Genomic DNA, 24,735 nt, shown 5'->3' with positions numbered 1-24,735 from the left:
GCAGCTTCTCGCACAGGATGCCCGTGTAGGCCGGCGGGCACTGGCACCGCACGTTGTTGATGCAGGTCCCGCCGTTCTGGCAGTGCAGGAGCTCATTGTCACACACGTTCGCTGCAAGACAGCAGGGGAAGGGGGCACAGAACAGAGAGCCAGTGTAAGTTGGTTTTCAGCAGAAATTCACCAGAACCAGAACCGAGGCTCCACCTCCCTCCTCTTCCTGAGACATAAGATAACGGGCTCTGCTTTTTCTGCTTTTTCAAATACTAGGTTTTTTTTTTTTTCCCTTAAGGCTGTATTCTTGGAAAACCATCGGATTCACTTAACACCACTGACTACAGTATTGATTAATTTTATATGAAGGAGTATTTAATAATGAAATAATAAGAATTTTAATACGTGCCTTGTGCTAATGTCTGCGTCGTTATTACTGAACTGGAACTGTAGGTGGTGTGTGTTATTTGAAAGGGGCAATGTATCTAGAGCTTTTGGAAACCATGAACAGTGGTTAAAAATGCAATGTGGCTTTGCTGAAGTAAAAAGATCTGCATGAGAGGGAAGGTTTTATAATCGAGAACTGCATGTATTAATGATCTGAAAAAATTGTGCAAAAAAGATAAGACAAGCACAGGCAGGAAATTCAGCATGCTGTTGGATGGGGATTATATGGGACAGACATGTGGAAATAAAAGATAATGTTATTTCCATTATAGATCAAATATTTCATCCTAATTAGATTTGCTACTTTGGTACATGGCATCTTGAAGCTATCTTAGATATCTTAGATATTGTAGCCTGGTAATAACTTCAGAAATCAGATTTGACAAGGGAGTTAAGAGACAATAATACAGGCAAAACTTTTAGACATGCATAATACTATAGTATTTGAAAAGCTGACAGCTTTACTTTGTATTGCTTAATCTCAAGTCAAATATTTCATGGGTGAAAATGCAGAGGTACGAGCAACACACTAATTAAATGTGTCAATCTGTGTTTTATTTCAGATGATATCACTAGTATGATATCTGTTGGATTACAACCCTGCCTTTCACAGAAGCAATTTTAGTAAAGAACTTGCACCTATGATATAGGTAGAAGGTAACAGTAAAAGTTTTAACTTGGAGAATTAGGGAAAAGATTATTTGAGTAAGAAGCAGACTCAACATCATGTGATATTTATGTATACTTTAGCCTAAAATACTCAAAATAATTCAGAATAGAGAAAGTATTGTTAATTTTATCTTAAACATTACTGTTTATTGCTACAAAGAAGTACAGTTTTGCAAATATTAATTTAATTATTTTTAAAAGCAGTCCAAATATAATGAGAATTACAAATTAAATAGTTCAGGTTCGTAAGTGGTGTAGTTCTACATAAATCTGTACAATTTTGTGCACCACTAACCTCACTGGTAATCTTATCTGTCCTGGCTTTCTTTCAGAAAAACAATTTTCTCACCCTAGAAGGTCTCTCCAATAGCTGCTTTTGGATGTTCTGCACCCAAGTGGGCCAAATAATGCAGTATGTTGGCAACTTGTAGATGCCATTAAGAGGGACCAGTAAATAATTTTTTTACTGAGTCCTTTATCAGTCAAAGGTTTTTACTAAGAGCTATGGATTTATTATTGTTGTCCAGTTTCTGAATTGCAATGGAAAAAATTGAATAGTAAGGTACAACAACACATTTTGTTGATGATTCTATGTTTGAATTTCAGTGTTCTACTCATACATTAGAAAAAATGTGTAAGAAACAGTAAGTCCCCACCAAATAAATGTGATGAGTTTAACAACCCAGAAAATACCATGGTAACAGGCAGAAAAAATTAACTGCATTTTAATACAGTCAATATTTGCATTATATCTCTCATAGCTGAGGCTATGTATCTTTGAAGTTGACTTTATTATTTAAATCATATATATTTAGTCATCTCAATATGCAGAATCAAAGTTCTTTATCTGATGGTACAGCTACTGGATCTGCACGTTCTGGACTACTCACTGCTGGGATGCTTCCTACAGTTCAGGCAGTGAAAATTGTGAAGTATCTGCCCCATCAATACAGACCCTTGTTTGCCTTGACAAACTCAGTGGGAGTCAACAGTTCATTAAATGCCACTTCTTAACCAGCAAAGGAGATGTTTCACTTCACATTTTGCCTGGAATAATTTATCCAAATTTTCTCAAGTATTAAGTAAACGGTATTTTTTAAAATGTATTATAAAACAAATATCTTTCCTGCAAAATTTATTTTGCAGACTGTAGCCTGTTATTTGAAGAGGTCCTTAGCCCAGATCTGGTCTATAGTTACAGGTGGCTGAAGAGGTGTTTTGCTCTATGCTGGCTGTTCTGCCTGACACAAAATTCTGCCATCTACAAAATTCTGGATACAGTGTTATAGATGCTGATTTCTAAATCAGACCATTTCTTTCTCATTAGGAAGTTTTTGAAATGTGCTTAAAGAAGGGATGGATCAAAAACTTCATCATTATTCTTATATGAATGTTTTAAATGCTTCCCCACAGGAATGCAGGTATGATCTTGTATTGTCACAGCTTTCCTAATTTTGTGCTTTTAACTCTTTCTCTTGCACACAGACATGTATGCACATATATGTATCATGCAGATAGCAACTGTGAGCTGAAAGTTATAGAAAAAAATATCTGGAAATGTTATGAAATCCCATTATTTTTTGCCAATTTTGCTTTAATTTTATTCTGACCCACTCTAATACCATTTTCACCTTTCTGAAAATATGGTCATGATTACTTTCAAAACTTTATTATTGACTAATGATTATCTGAATGGCATCAGATACCAAGTTCTGACCAAAGAATGAAACATGGAGAAGTGACACAAGTAAAAGACCTAATTCTGAAATCATCACGTTGAAGACTATTAAGACCTGTGTGGCTCAACTAGCTGTGGGTTTGCTGGCAGATCCTCCTTACTTAGAAGCCAGAACACCAAACTGGTCACTTAAAAACCAAAACAGGAATCTCATTTGTTTTGGAGAGCTTTGCAGGCCTTTTTGAGGGATGTTTCTGAGCACAATCTGCTTCTGAGCATAGCCTCCAGATCTGTGCTACTGCATGAAGTGAAATATTTAAAGTAAACTAAAGAAAATTGTTTTAAAATTATTCTCATAATTCACCAATTTGCAATCTAACTATGGTCCAGTTATAGGATCCTTAAAAGACTTCACAAAGAAGGCACAACATGCCTTGCCATATGTCACAAACTATTCGTGATCTTTAATTGCAATGTTAATGAATTTGGGAATGGAATAAAAAAGGAAAACAAGGGAAAAATACCCATCTTTGAGCCAGCTCAAGGGATAGTCTTTGCCTGTCATAAATGTGCTAGTGTTTCATAGAATTTATATTGGGTATTAAATGAAATATTGTGAGTAACACATCTGTTTGACAAATTACTACTTTCCTCTTAAATGTTCAAATCTGAATAATACATGAAAATTCCCAAGTCTCTCCAAAACTCAACTTTAATATCTTTGCAGCTTCTTGAAAGAAAAGAGTTAGACAGCTCTGGCTGATTGTAGTTCTGAGGCAACAACAGAGACAGAGAAGAAGAAATGCAGGGATTGCTCTCTTCAGTCTGGAGGGGCACCTCAGGCACAGCCTTGTGCTCTTGGCTTAAGGACCTTCTGTTGCTGTGTCTGGGCAGCTGCAGAGCACATGCCCAGGGCCGTAGGTCTGCCTGCTGCCCAGGGCTTTAGGTTCTGCCTGCTGCCCAGACAGAACAACAAGATGCTACAGAGCTTAAATACAGTTTCTTCTACACTTCTCTCTTTCCCAAAGGCCATCCAAGAGGGAAGAAAATAATTTCTACCTTTCTTTGTGCTACCTTAATTTTTGTACAGCTTGCCTACAGTAGCATCTTGTTCAGGTGGGACAGGCTATTGACACATTTTTTGAGCTGGGATAGATGGTATTCTCTTTCTGCATCAAAATCAGGATTTATGATGAAATATTCTTTGTGGGAACAAATAAAGATCATTAATGACAAAGTCACAGAAATAAAAATTTTTATGATAGGTCCTTGCTTGCTTTCTTGAATTCTTAAGACTTAAATTTCAAACAATGTTTTCTACGCTCGCTTCTATCACTATTTTCCTTCAGTGTGCACCTTTTGTCACATCATTTGTTACAGACTTCTCTCTCCCTCTCTCTCTTTTTAAAACCATCCCTTCACTTTCCTCCTTTTTGTCTCCCAGATCATGAGTATCACAGTCCCTGGACAGGTTGCTGGGTTGACAGCTCTGAATATATTACACAACATATTTGTCTTTTCTAAAGCACTGATGCAAGCTTTGCCCTGACTTCTGCTGCAGTGAATTTTCCATACTGTTTGTCAGTGGTTTTTGTTACTGGCACCACCGAATTTTTGACCTTGGATTCCATCCATTGTTCATAATTTTGAGAGCATGCAGGTCTCACGGCTGAAGAAATTATTCTTGGCTGTTTTTTTCTCTAATGCATTTGTTGCCTTGGTACTTCCTATTTAGTAAAGAATATTACTTGAACTCATGAATGAGGAAGATTTCAGCACACATGCTGACAGAATATTCTGTCTGTGCATAAGTGAGTAAAAACCCTGTATAGTGAAACCCATGTTTTCAGTAATGATGTTTATAGGTAGCTCCAACATATGCAGTGGCTGTCTATATATAGACACTGAACAGCACATTGAAATGCCATGAAAAAATTGGGAGGTTTCATCTCACTGCATAAATAAGTACAGTAAATCCAGGCCAAGCACAAGCGATTTCTTGTCAAATGCAGAATTAGTTCCTGTGAATACTACGAGGAGCCTGTAACTAACATGCATTATTCTCTAAATCTGTGATCATTTAATCAATAAATGGTAAAAACAATCTCAAAATAGAAAAGAAATTGCAGTGAATGAAGCTTGTGTGTATGCCTAATAAGAATGTGAGTATCTGCACATACATATATAGCTAGAAAACCTCTGCAGCTGTGACCGTATTAGCAACATTTCCCCCACAATTTGTCAGATAGGAAGAAATGGAATTGGGGAATGCAAGACTTAGTCTCATTTGAATGCAAAGGTGTGAAATTCTTTCCAGTTGTACCCAGTTGCATGTTCCAGTTGAACATAAGTGACTGCAATCAAAATATTTCAAATTGCCACGGTCAGCAATGAATACCTTCAGTGTTTGGGAAAAAATCCTGAAAATACAATATATAATTGTGTATAATAATACAATATGTACTTGCTGTGTGTTGAAGATCTCTATGTGGAATTCCACTGACTCATGAGATCTCACCCATGCAGCACAGATGTCAGGTAAGAGGATGTAAGGGCATGGGGAAAACAGTAGTCAGGCTTCTCCTGAAAGGTTACAGCTGCTGCTGTTACAGTTCGTGTTGCACAGCAGATGACAATACTTCAGGTTTTTATAGCTTAAGTATAAAAGTTGAATAACCAGTGAGTAATAACTGAGGTGAAGGCTTTGTCACTGAGATGTCTTCCCCTGCCTGTCTTCCAATTAGAAGTACTCATTTTACTTATTTAATGTTTAGAATTTAATTTATTGTTACTGTTTACATTACAGCCAAACAGCTTTAAAATGTTTTACTACTGTGAATATGTGTCAGTGTTGATCAGACTTCTTCAGTGCTTTGAATCCACGAACATACCTGATATGAAAAACAGCTACTGTTCTTATAAATGAGATATTCATAATAATTTCTTTGTTTGGAAGTGACACTAATTCAACATTTGCTGTAGTAGTAAAACTATCTTAGAATACTATCAAGACAAGGTAGATGCTTTGATAGCATGAAAATAAAGCTGCTTTGCACTTATCTACCAAAGCACATTCTTAAGCTAAGACAAAATAAATCACTGCAGACAAGTACAAGCCTAAAGCATATCTTACTGTGTCAAAATTATGGTCACAAAATGACAAACAGTAATACAAAGATCTCTGGTGCAAAGTTGAAACAATGTTGTAATTAATTATACTGCCAGCAATACAAGGAAATAAACATTGACCAAGTGAGAGTCGTTTCTAAAGGCAGACATCTCCATCTTGACTTGTCTTAGAAATGCCTGTTAGAAGCACAATTGAAATGACACTTGATTTTTTATCAAACCACTTTTATTAAGTTATCAGAGAGTAAATGAATAGGGGAGTAATGGAGATACTGTGTTCACTCAAAATTCCAGTAGAATTTTTAGATTGTTTGCCTACATATAATTTCTGTTTTTTTCTGCACAACAGGCAGTTCAAAGCCAAGCCAGTTCTAATCAAATTGCAGGCGAAGTCTTCAGAGTTTCTACAAGAACATGTAGCTATTACTCAGAGGTCTGCCCAGCACACAGCCAGAGAATGGATGGTGATTCCTCTCTCCTGCAAATAGGCAGTAATTTATCCTAGCATCCACATGGGTAAGCTTAGTTGATTATCTCTCGCCACTGAAAGTGCAAAATCCTGTACAGAATATGTGGGGGTTTTTAACCATGGTATGAGGATAGCAGAGGTAGAAAGTTACTGTTTTTCACAGGTTGTGTCTGTGCTTTCTCATTTTTCATCTCTATTCTTAATCTAAAATCCTTGGGTTTAATTAATAAAGAATAATGAGAAGAAATACATCTACCCTGTCACAAGGACACGAGGAAAAACTGAATTTTGGAATTGATACTCATACATGATAGCCATAGTAGCTTTGGTAAAACTACACATGATTGTGTATTAAGATGGATGAAAACAAATCCAGATTTAGTTACCTAAGAATTATAGTTGAACTAATACCTTTCAATCTTCCTTGGTTTCAGGAAATGAATGATTTAACCTTTCAGTTTTCCCATTTTGATGGTTCCAGTTTCATACTTGTACAAAAGAGGATGATTCCCAAAGTGGGGGGAAGAAAAATTTCCCTATTCTTTTTATTGCTTTGCTTATAAAGGAGCACCACTGAATTGGTATGACCCTGATCATACTTTAGGGTAATCTCAGGAGAGCAATAAACTACATATCAGCTTTAGTTGCTCAGAAGGGACTACATGCCCCTATCATTCATATTTCACTTACAAAGCTGTAAGCTGCAGTGCCATTATTCCTCTCTGCCTGGAGAAAAATGAACATTCTTACATGACCTGTCTTCTCTTCCCTTAACTAGGAAAAGAAGCAGTTATAACTCCAGAGCTGTTGTTGGTTTGTTTATTTTTTTCTATTGCAAACAGTAAGGGCAGTGTTTAGATGCAGCCACTATCAGTAAAACTGGTTAAGCACAAAAAGTGCTCGGATGCAAAAGATGAAATCATCAAAAGGCCCTATGGATTGGGGGATGGGATTTGGTTCTCTAAATATGAGCAGCTACTGCCATTAGCTTTCCAAAGTAATTTCAGAGGTGAACATGGAGCTGGCAGGTGTGTCCAGGGGCTCTGGGAGCTGTAACTGGGGAGCAGTGCTGCCAGGGGCTCTGGGAGCTGTAACTGGGGAGCTCTAACTGGAGAGCAGTGCTGCCAGGGGTTCCTGGGCCCTGCTCTGCTGGCAGCCTCTGCCTGCTGCAGCTTCCCACCTGAGGCAGAGCTTCCCTGCTCCAGCTGAGCCCTGCAGGCTGTGCCTGACCCCGTGGCTGGCACTGGAGCTGCTCTGCTCCCTTGGCCTGGGGGATTGTGTGCAGGGAAACTCCTGTCCTACTGTCCCTCACCCCTCCTGTCCTGCTCCTGGCTCGTTTGGGAGCGCCCAGCTGCTGCTGCTCCTGAGACATCTATGGCCACTTCAGTCCTGTCCAAAGGGCTGGCAGGGTGGCCTTGCCTGCACAGCAGCATTTTCTGCTTCATGTGCAACAATAGGATTTTCTTGGAACTTGATTTTCCCAAGACTTATGAAACAGACCTGCAACAAGTATTGCTTTTACAGAGCACAAAACCACAGGAGAAAGTCTGGAAAACAAACCAAAGCAGGATCTTGCGAAGGTCAGCAATTCAGATACGTGATTATGAATTATATAAAAGGCTGAATGTTCCTGCATCCTTGGCTGCTAAGGTGTTTGATTTGGAATAGTGTTATGGGCACAAAAGAATGCAAAGAATTTGTCTTTGTTTGCAGAGAAAATAGTTTCTCTTTTGGCTATTCTTCCCAGTGAACACTACACTGAAGGCTTTGAAAATCCATTAAATAGCCCCAAACACTTGTTACTGTATTTGGCAGCAAAACCAGGCAAGATAATCACAACTGAAAATACTTCCCCAATGGTTTAGGGCATTAGAATCATTTTAGTAAGCATTTTCCTAAATTTTTTTAGGGAAGGGGTAAAAGAGAGTGACACAATGTGTTGTTGGTGGCTTCTATTAATAATTACTACTATCCTAAATTTATTTGTGATCTAAAATAATTTGTAAGTTGCAAACTTTCTTCTCACTACTTTGGCTGAAAGCCAATTGCATGGAAGCTTTGGAACAATTGGTAAAAAAACTACTGGAAATCTGTTATGATCAACTTCTAAACTACATAAAACCAGCATTTGTAATGGAAACACCAACAATCTTTAATGCACTGTAGTAATTATCAAGGGTATTAAAGTGGGATGGGTATGTAACTAAATGGAAGTGTTATCAACTCTTTTACAGTGACCACAAGGAAAGGTAAAGCCAAGCTTGTATTTGCATGTCATTATATATTCCTTCTGTGTCCATTTGCCAAAAGAAAGGTTTAAGATATCAGGACAGTGTTCTCCTACAGGAGACCACAAGAGTGTGCAAAGTTAATGGTGCAGAATCTCTCAGGAGATGAACATTCTGAATTTATTGAACATCAGTTAGAAGGCAAAGGTAAAACATTTGCATAATTCCTACAACATGTTTGAAGTGAGGGATGGGGTTTTTTGTTCAAGTAACAATGCTGTGAATCAGGAGATCTTTCTGAATGAATCTACATTGATTTATTGTTTTGAGTGTGAATGAAATGCTGCGGAGTGCTTTTGCTGAGCCAGCTTTAGAATGGGGATAAAACCACTTCCCTATAGGTGTCAAAGCTATTCAGAGTCAAACTTCTTATTGCAAATGAACAATGGGGAAGTTGATGCCAAGGTAAGTCCAATGAGTTGCCTGTGCAAACAAAAGAAGGGAATGATGCAGGTCCTGTGAATTCCTGCTCTATTTATTACGTTGCACTGCTGATTAGATAAATGCAACAGCAGAGTTGATTATTGTTTCCAGGGGAGTTTGCTGACAGTCAGCTTTAAAAAGGTTTCTAAACTGTGCAGTTTAAAAAAGGACTATGCAATCTTGTCCAATTGTCATATGTGATTGCATAAGATGATTAAATACTCTGACAATCTCAAATACCAATGTTGTGTATTGTATCTCCTTCTAATCTCACCTATCAGAACTTCAGCTGCTTCATATTCATACATAAGGTACACAGTAAAGATATGCAAATCTTTTATCCACTCTGCTTCATCTGACCTATAAAAATATTACCTGTTATTGTCTATTTTTGTATGACATTAAAATTAAAAAATGAATTCAACAGGCAGATTTTTATATCCTAATTCCTGTCTGAGATATACCAGATGATAACGTGCTCTGTTGTGAGAGGGATTTTAATTGGTGCAATGCTTTACTTTTCCACTCTTTTCATCAGAATACCAATAAGATGATTCAAACAGCTGGCATATAGCACTCTGCAAAAATAAGAATGAATAAATTAATGTATCAAATAATTAAAGCTATTAGTTGCTTCATGCTAGTTTTCATCAACAATATTTATTGCTGCACACAGACTTGCTTGGGGTTATCACTGTGCATTTATCTTCATGACAGAGCAACCATTAGATGGGAAACCCCAGATAACAGCTCCTTTCTTTGCAATCTTCTTCAGGCACACCAGTTTTTCTGCAGTATTTTACCAGGTGTAACCAATGTCACAGTCTTAGACAGTGTTTTTTTACCTGAAAACATTTAAAAAACTGACTTATCACACACTTCAACAAAAATGTCTGAAAGATGTCATTATTATACACCAGCCAATAGAGCTGAAGCAGGCATACAGGCAACCTACAGATTTTTCACAATATTGATATGCAGGCTACCACTAATAAGTTGTTTCAACAGTAACAGAATTATATTGATCTGTTAAAATCAACTTTGAAGTTTTTCTATAATGTAGAAAAAGATCTGAATAAACACAGACCTGTCTTAGAGAGTACATAGCATGGTTTGTTTGGGATAGTGTCTGAAAAGTTCTTTCTATCAGCATACCAACTAAAGATAATGTCTCTAAACATGGATGTTGATATTGCTTACGATGACAAAGTGTTGAGATAATTCAGGATATTAAAAAGACCAGAGTTTTATTCTCATGAGCAAGAGCTGTTTCCCTGTGAGCTTTATATGGTGTTAGCATTACTTTTGGCATGCTGATTAATATACTTATATTTCTGTTTATCAATTGTGATGCACGAAGGTGTTAAAATTTAATTACTAATGAAGACTGGAATAATCTGGGATCCTTGAGGAATAGATAACTTCCAAATGTGATTTCACTTCAAAGTGCTTTCCTTATTTTGTTTAAAATTATTTTCTCCAATGTTAATTTGTCGAGTCATGCCAAGAGTTGAAAAATACCAAGGATATCTCCATTAATTGTGATCTAATAAATTACTGTAGATAGCGTGCTAGATATTTCTAAAGATATATTGTATCAATAGCTTTAAATCTAATGATGGAAAGAAGTAGTTGTGTTACTTAAAAAGCCTTCCACCTGCATTTAAGGCTGAGAAATGAAGGCCTCAATCATTTTCTCCCGTTCCTGAGAGTCTGTGTGTACAGCAATGTCACAAACCTCTGGCTTGGAAAAAGAGGGGTCACACAAAACCTGCTCAATTTTTATGAAAATGGACTTTTAGAATGCACTTTTAAAACATCGTGTCTGAGTATATTTCTTTTAAAACTCTCAGTGAAAAAGGAGACAAATTTCTGCACAACAGAACTGGGATGGTGATTAATCTGTATTTCCTGGCAAGTTTATCTCATTGGGTCCAGTCCTGTCATCTGCCCCAGAGAACCCTCTACATTACATATGAGATCTCACAGCTCCTATCATGTTTGTCCTTCTCTTCCAGCAGTGATGGCAATGGAAATCTGGCCGTTCAGATCCCAGCTCCCTGAGAACTCTGTATTCCTTGACATTGACTCCTATGGCAAGAGGGGATTTGCAACACACCTGTGCTGCTGGCTGCATGTGCTAGTGGAGGGCAAGGAGAGGCTGTCATTCCAGGTAGGATGAATTTTTATAGGCCTTGGAGCCTTGTGAGGGACAAACATGGGGGCAAACAGCAATGGAGCCGCCTCCTGCTCCATGGAACCCCAAGGCAAGCAGGGCCAGCCAGCACACAGTGCCTGCTCAGGTTTCAAACACAGCCCAGAGTGTAGTGAGGGTATGACAGGAGTGTGAAAGGCAAAGGTTTTCTGCTGTGAGACAGCATTTCTGAAGTGGTAACATGGCAGATCTGAGTGGGATGCTGGATTTCTGGAGACTGCCAGAAGCTACAAAACGAGTAGCTGTTTAGCTAAAACAGCAGGAGGAGTGCTGAAGGGAAGTAGTTGGAACTGGAACAGTTCTGGAGAGGGGTTTGGGTTAAAGCCAGGGTGGGTAGGAGTAGGTGAGGGAGGTGCTCAACATATCTTAGCTGGCTCAATGTTTTGTATTTGCAAAACACTCAGGGTCCTTCTAATGGTGCAGTGCAGCGTGGGCTGCAGCATCATCACTAAGTTGTCATGTTGCCACTGAATAAAAGATAACTGGAGTACACTTCTCAAAGTGTCTTTGCACTTTGTTTTACATCAGTAATGGTTTAGCATGAACTAGCAAAGCTCTCAGGTCATTGCAGAAAAATTATTGCAGGATATGGCTTTATTTTGGCTGGTGGTGTAAATCTTGACCCAAATTTTCATACCTTTGCAGAAGTTATGCAGTGTACATGTCACCTTTCATATTTCTCCCCAGTTGTGTACCAAAGGGCACGTGTGCAAAGGTAATTGGAAGCATTTCAAAGCATCCAGCTCAATTTTTGAGATGTTTATGTTGCAGTATGTTGCAGTATGTTGCAGTATGTTGCAGTATGCTGCTGTAATCTGTCTCTAAGATATGTGGAATAGGATGCTCTTTCTGAGAGTGGAAGCCTCCTTGCAGAGAGCTGTGCTTTGCTGCATAATGTCAACATAATGGAGCTGATTTAAGGATGCTATGCTTGCCTTCAAGATGAATTTCCTTGCACTAGCAAGCCCCAGTTTAAATCTCATTGTGGGATTCTCCTGTTCCTGAAATCAGTAGGAAGTAAGTTAGGTTTTTGAGTTTTGTGAGAGTAATTTGTCTGCCTTAGATGCTAGTCACTGCTTATTGCCTCATGATCAAAATGCAGCTACAGCTCTTTCAGCTGCATGTGATGAAACTGTTCATACTCCTTGGAAATGAAATTCTAAATTCTTCAAGGTAAGAGTCCTATTTCAAGGATCCTTTGGCTTAAACAGCAAGTTGAATTCCCATTTAAAGTATGTGTACCATTCAGAGCTCAGTGGTGCAGCATCTCATGAACAGAAGACCCTACTGAACTGTCTCCCATGGACTGCTATTCTGTACTGAGGACACTGGAGTTTGTTCTTCCTGCACTTGTCAGTGTATTTGGGGACTGGGTTAGTGCATGTGGGAACAAACCTAGCGGCTCTTTATTTTAGCTTTTCTGTGCCTCTGATCTGTAGCTGCTTGGTGCTGCTTCTTAAGGCTCACCTAAACACCTATTAAAGGGAGAATTCCTCCTCCACAGAGATTATGGCTGAACTCCTTATAACCTAGAGGTTTCAAAGGGCAAGAATAGATCCTTGGGTCTACTGGAAAAGGTTTCAAATTTAAGCAGGAAAAAGAGTTAAAACAGAGGTTAGTTAGATGCTGGTTCCATGAGCTGGAACAATGTTTTGGGTTATCCACAGAGAGATTTGTAGATCTGGAAAATACAGATAAATATCTAAAAAGTGTGAAAGATTTGGAAAACTATTCCACTCAGTCTCTAGAAATGGAGTAAACTGATCTACAGACAAGTGCAAATCAAAATACTGGCTCTAGATTCAGCCAGTGGCATCAGTGCAGCTGTTACTACGTGGCTTTCCATGTCCATCAGAACAAAAAGACAGCCAAGTCATTGGCAAGAAGAAAAAAAGGTATATCAAGAAGTACCTATCCAAGATGTAGTTATAAAAATGCAACTAAATTTTGGGTATAACACTTTAATCATCCTGAACCTCAGCTGCCTATTGACATCAGTGATGTTAATGAACACAGTCCCTTTAATATAATTATTTCAAGTTGATTTCAGATACAAGTAGTCTTCTATAGAAATTAATTGCCAACAACTGAATTGTGATCAAACTCTTCCCCCTTCTCTGTAACATCTTTAAACTTCCAGCACTGTCACTTCTCACCTGATGATTACAGGTAACAATTGTATTAACAATTTAATTATTCACTTTAGAAGCTAAGGTAATTATAAGGAGCTTGGATTCTACCAGAAGTAGTTTTAAATGATTTTACCATTGACTGCAGTCCAACATTAGAGAAGAACAGGCCATAATCACCAAAACCATATCTCAAAATTATGTAGTGTTGGGAGAAATTGAAAGAGCAATGCTGTTAATATTTTACTGAACATCATGGTACTTTTGTATGGGCTATGAGTCCCCTCTAAATTTATACTGTAAATCCTGTAAAGCTCTATTCACTTTCACAGTGAATTTGTGCTATAAAAGCTGGTAGTCAAAGATCTGACAAAAAGCTGGACTGACATTTATGAGATCAAGCTTTTGTTCCTGATTTTATCATATCCATGTCCCTTGTCAAAATCTTTCCTTGCATGCTTAACCTGAAGAGAAATTTGAAATAGCTGGAAGGGCTGGTCCATGTCTCAGGTGTATGGATCTGGGAGAAGATGATCATGCAAACACTTATTAGAGAGAAATGTGAGGAAAAGCTAAAGGGGCAGAATGTTTGCAGGTGGTTTGGTGAGCTGGTTGTATTTGAGATGCAGAGTAAAGTGAGTATCAAAAAACCCCCAAACCTATTTAAAAAAAATTCTTATAAAAATTACATTGTTAGCAGCAGATGAAAAAACTCTATAAGAAAATACATTTACAAAGGGTAAAGAAAAACAGTGCAGTTATGATGAAATGGAGGAAAAAAGAGTACACATTCTCACAACTGAGCTGTAAGAACAGGTTAAAGTACCACGGTAGGCCAGAAATGATTGAGAAATTTAGTAAAGTCATAAAAATTAGCCATTAATATTTTTTTTAAACATAAGAGAAGCCAGGCCTTCTAGAAAGGCTGTAGGGCAAATAAGTGTTTTGTAAGGTAGGGAAGGGAAAAATCTATTAACACTGGAAGAGCTTTGGGAGGTTACCAGACTCCTGCCTGTGGTGATGGGGGCATGTTCTGGAGGTGTGTCTGAAAGTTTATACAAACCATTATTTAAAAATGGAAGTCTGTTGCACCAGACCACCAGAAGCAAATATTACTGCTGAGAATTTTTTAAAAAATGCAGAAATAACATTTTCACTGCTACCTGTGATTTTTCTGATTTAATTTTTCTCATTTTCAGGATGGGCTTGATTAACTACAAAAAACGACCTGTGGCAGGTGTGATTTTTATAAAGATTTTCATGGAAATGGAGAGGAACTAGAGACTGGAAATCAGAACTTCTGCAGCAGGCAAGTTAATAGAAATTGTGATGAAGAACAGAATTAACAGTTAGATGAGTGAACATGATGAATATGAAAGAGAGAAATAATAATGTACAAACATAGTAAAGGATTTTTTTAAGTAATCAGATAAGTATATGGATGCAAAAGATGGGGTTGACAATGTATCTTACTCTACAAAAAGCATTTTCCAAGATGCCTCAGCAAGGATTTTGTTTTTTCCTTTTAATTTACTTTTTTCTTTATGGAATAATTAAAGCTTGAATAACAAGAAGCAGCCTAAGAATAGATGGCAGGAACTACTAATCAGTCTTATGAGGACTCAGACATATAGAATTCTGCTAGAAAATGGAACAAAGCATGGTGTAATAAATTTGCTTAGACTACAAATATATTGTGGCTATAAAGACCTTCAGAAGAATTTCTAAGGTGTGGGTGACAGAAATTAAGTGTTCAAAAGTAAAGTATTCCCACAGATACTTGGCTTTACCATTTAGAAAAGGCACCCTAAGAGTTTTTCAGGGTGTTTTATTGAAGATTTTGACTTAATGCTCTTCATCAGTCAGAAAGGCAAATAGATTATTGAATTTTTCAAGACAGGAAAAAGAGTGAAGTGGAAACACCACAATGTCACTACATAGCTTCATGATGTGCCCATCTCTTGAACACTGCATGAAGTCTGGATATTGAAAAGATGTATATATATGTAGTACTACCATAAAAGGTAGAATGAAAAGCTGTCACAGCTATAAGCAGGCCACATAAAAGAAGAGATTAAATAGATTATGTTTCTTCAGTGTAAGAAAGGGAAGACAGATTGAAGAAAAATAAAATATATGTCTTTAAAATCACAGATGTTATGGAAAAGGTGAATTGGAAATGATTATTCATTTATTCTTCCTCTCAGGAACCAAGAAGGAATAACCAACCAGTTAAACAAAGATATTTAATTACTGTTGTTGTTGTGAACTTGTACCCAGAACATTTGGATAACAAAAATATGAATGTCTCAAGAAGTTATTAGGCAAATGAGTGGCTGAGAGACTCACTGAGACCAATTAAATGTGAAGATACTGATGAATTCTTTGACTGAGAAAATCTGTAAGCTGCACCTTCCAGCAGCTGGATGCCTCTGCTGCCTGAAGCTCATACAGCCTGCAAGTGTCACACAGAGGGCACTGGTCCAGCTCAGAACACCTTTAGTTTCTATTGTGAGGTGTTCCATTGCGTACAAGCATGCAAGCATGAAGATAAACACGACTCACAGGAGTGAAAGGTTTTGAAGATTAGCTCTAAAATGAACCAGGTAAAATGGTCAGAAAATAGGGTTAAATGGGAACTGGGAAATGCAAAAAGGTACTTCTGTTAAATGTTTTAGTTAAGAGCTCAGATCTTGAAAAGTCTTGATTAGATTCAGAAATTCTTTGCTGAAGCACTCAATTTATTGATACTAAATAATAACACCCTTAGTTTGACTAAATTTCGTTAAACCTTCAGTCTGATTTTTTGTAACCTCACCTGTACAGATTACTTATAACAAACACTATCAGGTAATCAAGACATCTAAAATATTTTGAACAAGTATGTCAAATAGTAGTAGTATGTAAAAAAGGTCTTGAATTCCTTTGCTGTTAGATACTACAATAGTCAGCTCTACAGAAGTACAAATCTGACATTAGAAAACCTGATTACTTTAGGATTACATCCATTTAGCATGTTTAAATTCAGAGCAGAAACACACCTTAACATTAGGTGTGCCCCTGTACCTGAAGTAACTCTGAAATCCATCAAAAGTTCAAGCTAGTATTTAAAAATTTAAACTTACAGGTGGACAAAATCATAGTATACCTACTTCCATGACATCCATTTATTAATATGTAATTAAAAGGCATTTTTTAACTTTAATAGCATTGGGGAAGCTTAACTTCTGTTAGTGGAGGCTGTCAGCACTTTGCAAGTTAAAACCCATCAACTCCTTCTAAAGCAAACTTTGGTTTCCATACTGTTGGGTCTGCACATGTGTAAAGGAAGTTAAAACAACAACTGCTGAAGCCAGTTGATAATGATAATCAGCATGTGCTGGTGAGCAGTGCCATCAGTTGCACCAGTGCCAAGATAGGAAGCCTTGGCTATCTTTATTTGCCTTAGGTCAGTGATTTTTATCTGCAGTTAAGTAGGATGGAGATTACTTTACTTACTACTAAATGGTCCTTTTAAGGCCCCTTCATAAAAATGCCCCATCTGGGTGTGTCTGTGCTGCTATTGATCTCTTTATTCTGTCCTTATAAAAAGGCAGTGAGCAGGCAAATTACACAGAATCTATGGCCACTGAGCAGGCTTAAAAGGAAAGCGTGACAGATTTTTCAGAGGAAAAGAAGTCCTGCTCATCACTGTTCAAATGAACATTTAATAATTCATAACAACTGAGTTATAAGTTTCCCCTTCAATACGCTTCCAAATGTGAATAGATTAAGTAGTAATTGCTATCAAGCTTTATGTTCTATTTCATGTACCTAATAAAAGTTTATCTAGTGGAGCTTACTTTGTATCTTTTTGATCTATTCCTAACTGACTGCAATATACTCTATTAAAATATTTATCATTGTGCTATCAAATATTAACCATTTTAAAATCCTCTGACTGAAGAAAAACAATAACGTTACTTGCTTAAGTTTTCATGAATTTCCTGATATTTAGTTGTTCAGAACTCCCGCCTTATATAGCACTAAAAATACACAAGATGCTACAAATTGTATTCACTCTCTTTGAATTGGGCTGTTTTGGAAATGCACTCTGCTCACATCCATCACCACTGTCTGATTTGTCTCTTCATGCAGAATCCGAGTTTTGCTGTCTGAAAAGTTTTGATTCTGCTTCAGTACAAGAGAATATTCGAGAGTTGTTGGTTTTTCTATAGGTTAGTGGATTTTTAAACTATTTTAGGAGAGTACAGAATGTTGGGGTTTTTTTTGAGAGTAACATTTTTAAGACATTTCCCTAATTATCCACTGGCTCATCCTTCTGAAATTCTGTGGCTTTGTCAGGTAAAAATACTGGCAAGTTCCTAGATTGTAGAATGGTCTAGTGATGGGAAGCGATGTGCCATGGTTGCATGGCAGCCCAGCCTGACTGGCTGCCAGGCTTCCCTCCCTCCCCAGCTGAGTGGGTTATGCTCTCCCAGGGTGCTCCTGCTTGTTCAACCAGTGGATGATTCATATCACAGAACTAACATAGCAAAAAAACTATTCTTTTTTGGTTAGTGTCCTGCTGAGTTAGATCTGAAATCATTCAGTGAAAGGTCAAACAACTGCCTGAGAGATTGCTAGGGGTGTGGGACTAAATAGTGGGGAATTGGGAGAAGAGGGATTGCAGCACTTGCAATTAGAGCAGTTTGGACAGCCATGAAATAGCAGCTTTGAAGCTGACACCTGGGCAAGATCAAGAGGAGAACAACCTCTCTGCTCCAATCCCTCCCCTTGTTGGGGAAAAATTGTTCTGTTAAAGGTCAGGTGTATAAATGTTGCTACTGAACCATTTCTTTTTGCTTTGGAGAAAGAAATTCCTGATCACCAGGTTATCAGAGTAAATCTCCTGAAGAGCTGCAGTCTGTCAGAAGCCTGGTGCCTCTCAATAACATGGTAACTATGCAAGCTAGTCCCCTCTTTTGAGCCTCACTCTCTGCTTGGTTTTATTTACCTGTTATTTTCTTTGGTTTCTCCACACACAGGTATTACCCAATTCACAACCCCATCCTGTTCACAGAGGCCTTCCAGCACAGAGACACTGAGATAAAGTCCTTGAGCTCTCCCCAGTACCCCTCTAGTCTATTGCTTCTGCAGGTTCTTCCATTTCCACAATTTCCCACACCCTTTGTAGGCAGCAGTGCTAAAAGAAGACAATTAAGGCATGGTCTCCAACCTAGAGATGCTACAGGAATTATGCAGATCTGTATAACTCTCTCAGAGCATCTTATGTTTTCATCTCCTCTGTGCTCTTCATAGAGGAGAGGTGCCTCACTTAATCATTTCTGTTCATATACAGTGTTTGTGTTCTGACATGTTTACTCTGACTAAAATATATTCTCCCCACAGAAAGAGATCAACCTTCCTTTTCTCCTTCAAATCTAGCATCTCATTAAAAAATAATAACATTCCATGGTATTCGTACTTTGGTGAGCAACTTTCTGTGTGTCCTGGTATCTGAATGAGTATGCTGTGAATTGTATATTTTGGAAGGAACGCATTAATAAGCACATTTGCATTGTTGTTTCTCAGGTTTAAAAGACCCCAGTTTTAAAAGGATATCAGGATGGCATTACACCTGTAAGTCACCAGCATGCTTCCCCTGAGGCAAGCAGAGCTAGTGTTTTGCCTCATCTGAGGATCAGGTCTGAAAATGCTGTAATTTTGTTTGCATTCTTGCCTTGCTTGTCTTACATCTGTAAACCATACTTTGCCATGAGTTGCAGAAGTTGGATTCTGGATTAATGTAAAGAGAATTATTTTGGATTTAAATTTGCAGCCATTTGAAGGAGAGTCTGTTCCTCTTGCATCCAAACCCCTGTACACACACACAATTTCTTTAGTCTGCATAACAACCATGTAAAATAGGAACTCTGAAAGCAGTACTTTGTGTATAGAGACCAGGGACAGATGACTGTTCCCTGAGGACAACAATGCTCAGCTTCAGCAGAACTTTATCCTTTCCTATAAATTCTTTGTATATTTTACTTCCCTTCAGCTCCAAGTATAGCAGTGTGCTTACTAGTACCAGCCCTGGCACCAAACCATAGCATATACAGCACCTGTGCAGAGGGGGACAGGTATTGTAGTCTGACCAGCTAACAGCATTAAAACTGCTATTGGTAAAAAGATAGAAAAATAGATATGTGGGTCTTCTATGGCTGCCACACAGGCAGTTGCAATGGAGAACTGGAAAGCAGGGCACCTTGGTTCTGCATTTCTGTTTCTTTTTTTTTTTTGGGTTGCCCCCTAGGCACAAGTTCAATGTGTAGGTATTGGATACATCTGTGTACAAACGTGTAAAAGATCACTAACCTTCACTGGGGACACCATTGCATTTATATGTATTTAATCTGTCTAGAATGAAGTGCAGGGTGTATTTTTTTGAAAAAAGATTTTAGAAGAATTAGATGGTATATGTCTTTTCCTCTTTTCTTGCTGAACAGTAAATCCAATCTTCCAAAAGCAAATGTTAATATTAAGTTCCAAGTTTACAATTTCAAGTCTGATTTTCTTTGGCAACTCAATCTGCATGATGATTTTGATCAAATGCCCCAGCTTCTAACATTTGTAACACATGAAAAAATCCACCCCTAAAAAGCTCATATTTAAATAATCATGTAATAAGTTAAATGCATGCTGTGACAGAATATGAATTATCTGACAGGCTGCAGAGTAATACAAGTTTAATCTGGAAGACAGATACAAGCACTGAGTCCAATTTGAGCATTGAAGATAAGAGTGCAATCCTTTGCTTGCTTCTGTTTAAATGAATGAGAAAGGGTAAAATGAGATAGATTGTTCAGACCTTGATATAAGGCATCTGGCTGAAAATTCATTTGCTAATTGTTTAAGATTAGCACCATTGAACCAAGATAATTTAAAACACTGATTTGCTATGGGGTGCCAGCTACCATTGGTAACTCTCACTCACTGTAGGCCTGTGTAGTGCTGTGGGTTCAATGTGTTTACTTGGTTTTTGTATGAAGGGAGATAGAGAATATTATTAGTCATTGAACCTTCCGTCACCTTTTCCCCCGTGAGGAACATGCCTAATGAAAATTCGAGCTGTGCTGCCAAACTGATATTGGCAAAAGATCTTTTCTTTGCCTGATTGGATAAATATGCAGCTGGTTTTGGAATCAATGCTTCTGTGAGTGAAATTAAAAGATGTTACTTTAAAATGCTGCAGTATGTATGCAGTGGACTTTAGTCACCTGAAATGTCATGGCCAAGAAATACACAAGATGCAAGACTGTGAACAATACACATAGAAGATCAGGTGAATTCTCCTACTTAATATTTTGGTGGTGTTTAAATGTTTTTGCTTTTAATACAGGTTTCTTTTTTCAAAAAACACTATGTTCTGTTAAAAACTGGCTCAAATCAACTGTAGTTGCAGGTTAAATTTCTTGCCAGGCTTGGAGCTTTAGTTCTGTTTTAATGTTCATTATTAAAGGAAATAGTTCAGTTTCTATAAAATAGAAAAATCAAATATATGCTATGCTATGTAATTTCTCATGTTTCAGGAGTTCTAAAAGGGTTTCAGGACCAAACTGTTCTGTTCTGAATTCATTCCTGTGCTTTGATCCTGGTGAGAAAATCCATTGTGGGTATGTGGCAGGGAGGCCCCGCTGAGCCCAGCACGTTCCCCGCACGCCCACGCCTGCGGCCGCAGGGGTTCTGGGGAGGGCTCAGAAGCTGCGCCAGGCACAGCCACATGTATTGTGCCTCTTCTTCTGAGGGCAGCAAACCTTCCTGTACCAGCCAGACCCCGCTGGCCGCTACGTCTCTGCAGCACAAACCCTGAATGCAAGAAGATAACAGCTGCTATCACAGTGCTTTTTATCTGGGAGGCAAAGTCTAAAATTGCATCTGACCTCGGTGTGCGCAGAGACACCAAGCGAGGAGCGCTCTGCCTGGATCCTCAAAGGGTTTAGATTAAATCACTAAGAGTGAGGTACCTAAATAAATAGTTCTGAGGATAATAGCTTCTGTGACTTCTACTTTGTGTGGTGCAAAGTAGACTCCAAACTGTAATTTATCAAATGATATATTGCAGGCCTTAGAAAACACAACTCTGCTTTTGTGTTGTTTTTTCCCTAATAGGTTTACTAATATAAAAAATTATGACATTCCATTTACTTATAGAATCATACATGTAATTAAACTAGCTATGATATAGATTTAAATAGTTTATTTATAGTCAAGCTTCTGTTTGCACTAGGTTAATGGTTTTTAGCAACAAAGCTCCATAAAAACAGAATTTCATAATAATGCCAATAGCCTATGTATAACAAAAAGTAAACAAGCACATATTGGTCTGTCGAGCGAGTGTGTCTATCCATCTTTGCATATCTAAGTTCCTGTGCAGCACAGGCTTAGGGAAGAGCAGAGCAAAACCACATGCTACGTGTCCAGACAAATAATCTTTTTGAGCTTTGCCAAGGCAACAGAATGAGTTCTTATTTTTCTCGTATATTGGGGTCTGCTTGCTTGCCTGGTCATTTGTTTAGAATTCAATGGGAAAATAAGAAAGCTAAAACTGACACTGTACAAAATTAAATTAATTGGAATTCTGTTCCTCCATGATAAGACTTGAAATGAGATTTAAATCAGTGTGTGGTTGGTAAAACATGGCAATTTGATGTCTGTTCCATAAAACTGACAACTGCATCTAGTTGTTTTTCTTCTGAAATTGATCAGATAATTTGTTCAGACTTGGAGAAGATCTGACAGTTACACAATCAGACTGAGATTTGTTCAGAAAATTACAACATAGTGAAGGAAACTCAATTAGTTTTGTCAGCAAATATAAAGGCACTAGCTTGCATTTCCGGAAACTGTCCAAAGCTTTTACAGATACTCTTGATTCAGCTAAAATCAAGCTAATTATATGCTGGGCTCAAAAAACTCATTAAAAGAACATTATTTGTCTTATAATGTCCAAACTCTAAAAGATAGGAAGTACTGAAATTAATAAGTAATTGCTTTGACAAACTGGTGTATATACATATTACTGTAAAATTTGCTCAACAGTCCTCCAGACTTGCTCAGTACCTCAGCTACTTAATATCTTTTTTTAAACCCACTGGGTGGGCACAGTGGTAGGTTTTCTTTATTCGAATTCTATGCAGAGAACCATACTGATTTCTGTTTTTGCTTTTTTCCCTTGTAGTTCGGGTTACTGCAATATTTCCAATGCTTTATAAATCCCAATGGTTATTTTGCCAGTGTCTAGGATAAGGGTGGTAAAAACCTTCTTCTACATATGGGGTGCAAGGCAGAGGGAGACCTCTTACTTCTGAGTGTGTTGTTTGGGAGGTAACTTGGATCTGATTTGGTGAAGAATTAGTAATAGAGGACTTAGAAACTTGAAACATTACTTCACCTGCTTTCTGCTGTGATTCTAACAGCCCAATAATTTTGAGAATCATAACTCAAGTAGAAGCAGCTGGAAAATGAGAACACAGTCAACAACCACGTGTGAAAAATATGGTTTAAATGTCCTGCCAAATACAGGAGCTTGCTGGTAGAAGCTGAGGAAGTCCAGTTTTCTCAGGTTGCACTGAACAGTGTTGCCCATGCAAGCTTCTTTTCTTTTCATATATTATCTTTAATGCAATTTGGTTAATTATCACAATATAACCTGAAATTATTTATTGGTTTACTTCCCAGATATAATTAGTTGAGTTGTCACAAGTCCAGCTTTTCTGCTTCAGAGGTACTCATCACTTGAAGAGGCAGTGGTAATCTCTACCATTATTGTCTTTTTAAAAAAAAAATTATATAAGATTTGCATTTGGTTTTGAGTATTTAGAACACTTGTATGACTGTTGACCAATTTATAGTATTTGTCTAATTGGTGTCAGTAATTACATTTTCTTGTGTTTCTCATTGTTGAGAATCAAAAGCAAGCTCTTATAGAAATCTGTGTTTAATGTGTGTGTGGTTAAGAATGCAGAGAGGCTGTGAGAGAAGGTGAAAGAAAAATGTGAGAGGACCCTCCAGAGTTTCTGGAAGTAGATGATCAAAACTGTTAAAAGAATAAGTCTTAAGAACTTACTACAAACAAAATCTGCAGTAAAAGTCTAATCTTGTATATACTGAAGTGATATTTCTATTCAGTTGTTTACAAGACCCATTAACCAGAAGAGAAGCAAAATATATAACTAAGCATTGAAACAACATGTGTTCTAGCACCATTTAAGGAAAATTTCAGCTATTATTTTTAAGGGTGTTAAGTATACTTCCATTTTTTTTCCAACCATTAGCTTTCATCTAGTTTTCACTAATTATTGCAGGTACCAAGCCAGTGTTTTGCAGTTATTGTCCAGGGATAGTTTAAAGGTATGAAAGCATAATTAACTTAGTCAAGAAGCTGAAGTTTAGGACAGAAAAAAGTGAACATGCAGAGAAATCACCTTCTTTCTTTTAGTAGGAATTCTAAATTTGGAAGTAAAGTGCTGATGTTTTGGTATACAAAACTTACTTCAAAGTTGCCAAGACACGTGTATTTACCTATGCCAGCGGGAGCTCCTTTGGGTGTTAGTGGGAGAGAGGCAGGACACTGAAAGTGCATTGAATGAAGTGGATGGCACAGTCAGTGCCCTCAGCTGGGAGTCTCCCAAGGTTCAGGCATTATGGCACTGGTACAGCCCAGAGCTTTCGCTCGTTCTCTGCTCCCAAGAATTGGCACATGACAGCACACGGACGAGAGGCAGCGCAGCTGCAGGAGAGGGGCGACTCTCAGAGTTACTTACGTTGACAGCCCAAGCTGTGCCAGATATATCCCGGCAGACATTTATCACATTTAGGCCCTGATGTTCCCTCCTTACACTCACAAAATCCTCTGTCATTACAGCGATCATGGACTGAACCAAAAGGGTTACAATAACAGTCTGCAGAAACAAGACAACACATACACACTGGATTCAGGTCTACATGTGGAGATAATTCATTCAATACCAATAAAGGGTGCATTTCCAGTGCTAAAGGTAAAGGAAGACTGTCTATTAAGAACATCTAGAGTAGTGAATATAATTACTACATGTCCATTTATTTGTTTGCATGTGTCATTTCAGGAAGAGACGTTTTATGATGCAAAGAGAAAAAGTAGACAGAAAAGATATAAAGGCAGAAGATACCACGGTCTTGAGGGTAAGTGATTGTAACAGATTCTCTTTGGCAAGAATATTTTTTACAATTTAATGAACATTAGAAAAGCTTTGTATAGTATGGATATCCATGTGCCA

General features: G+C 37.8%; 1 protein-coding gene across 1 annotated transcript in view; it reads right to left on the bottom strand.

The window, feature by feature from the left end:
* Window positions 1-24,735, bottom strand: part of NTNG1 (netrin G1) — a 146,031-nt gene that overhangs the window by 124 nt on the left and 121,172 nt on the right. Inside the window, exons 9-10 of the mRNA XM_031059154.1 lie at window positions 24,244-24,381; window positions 3-111 (exon numbers count right to left, since the gene is read on the bottom strand). Of these exons, the coding sequence (XP_030915014.1) occupies window positions 3-111; window positions 24,244-24,381 (247 nt within the window). The remainder of the gene's footprint in view (window positions 1-2; window positions 112-24,243; window positions 24,382-24,735) is intronic.

The sequence above is a fragment of the Geospiza fortis genome, unplaced genomic scaffold (genome assembly GCF_000277835.1).
Source record: "Geospiza fortis unplaced genomic scaffold, GeoFor_1.0 scaffold229, whole genome shotgun sequence".
In the NCBI taxonomy this organism is placed as follows: Eukaryota; Metazoa; Chordata; class Aves; order Passeriformes; family Thraupidae; genus Geospiza; species Geospiza fortis.
Note: the sequence above shows the minus strand (reverse complement) of the source record. Positions and strands in the feature narration are given on the sequence as shown.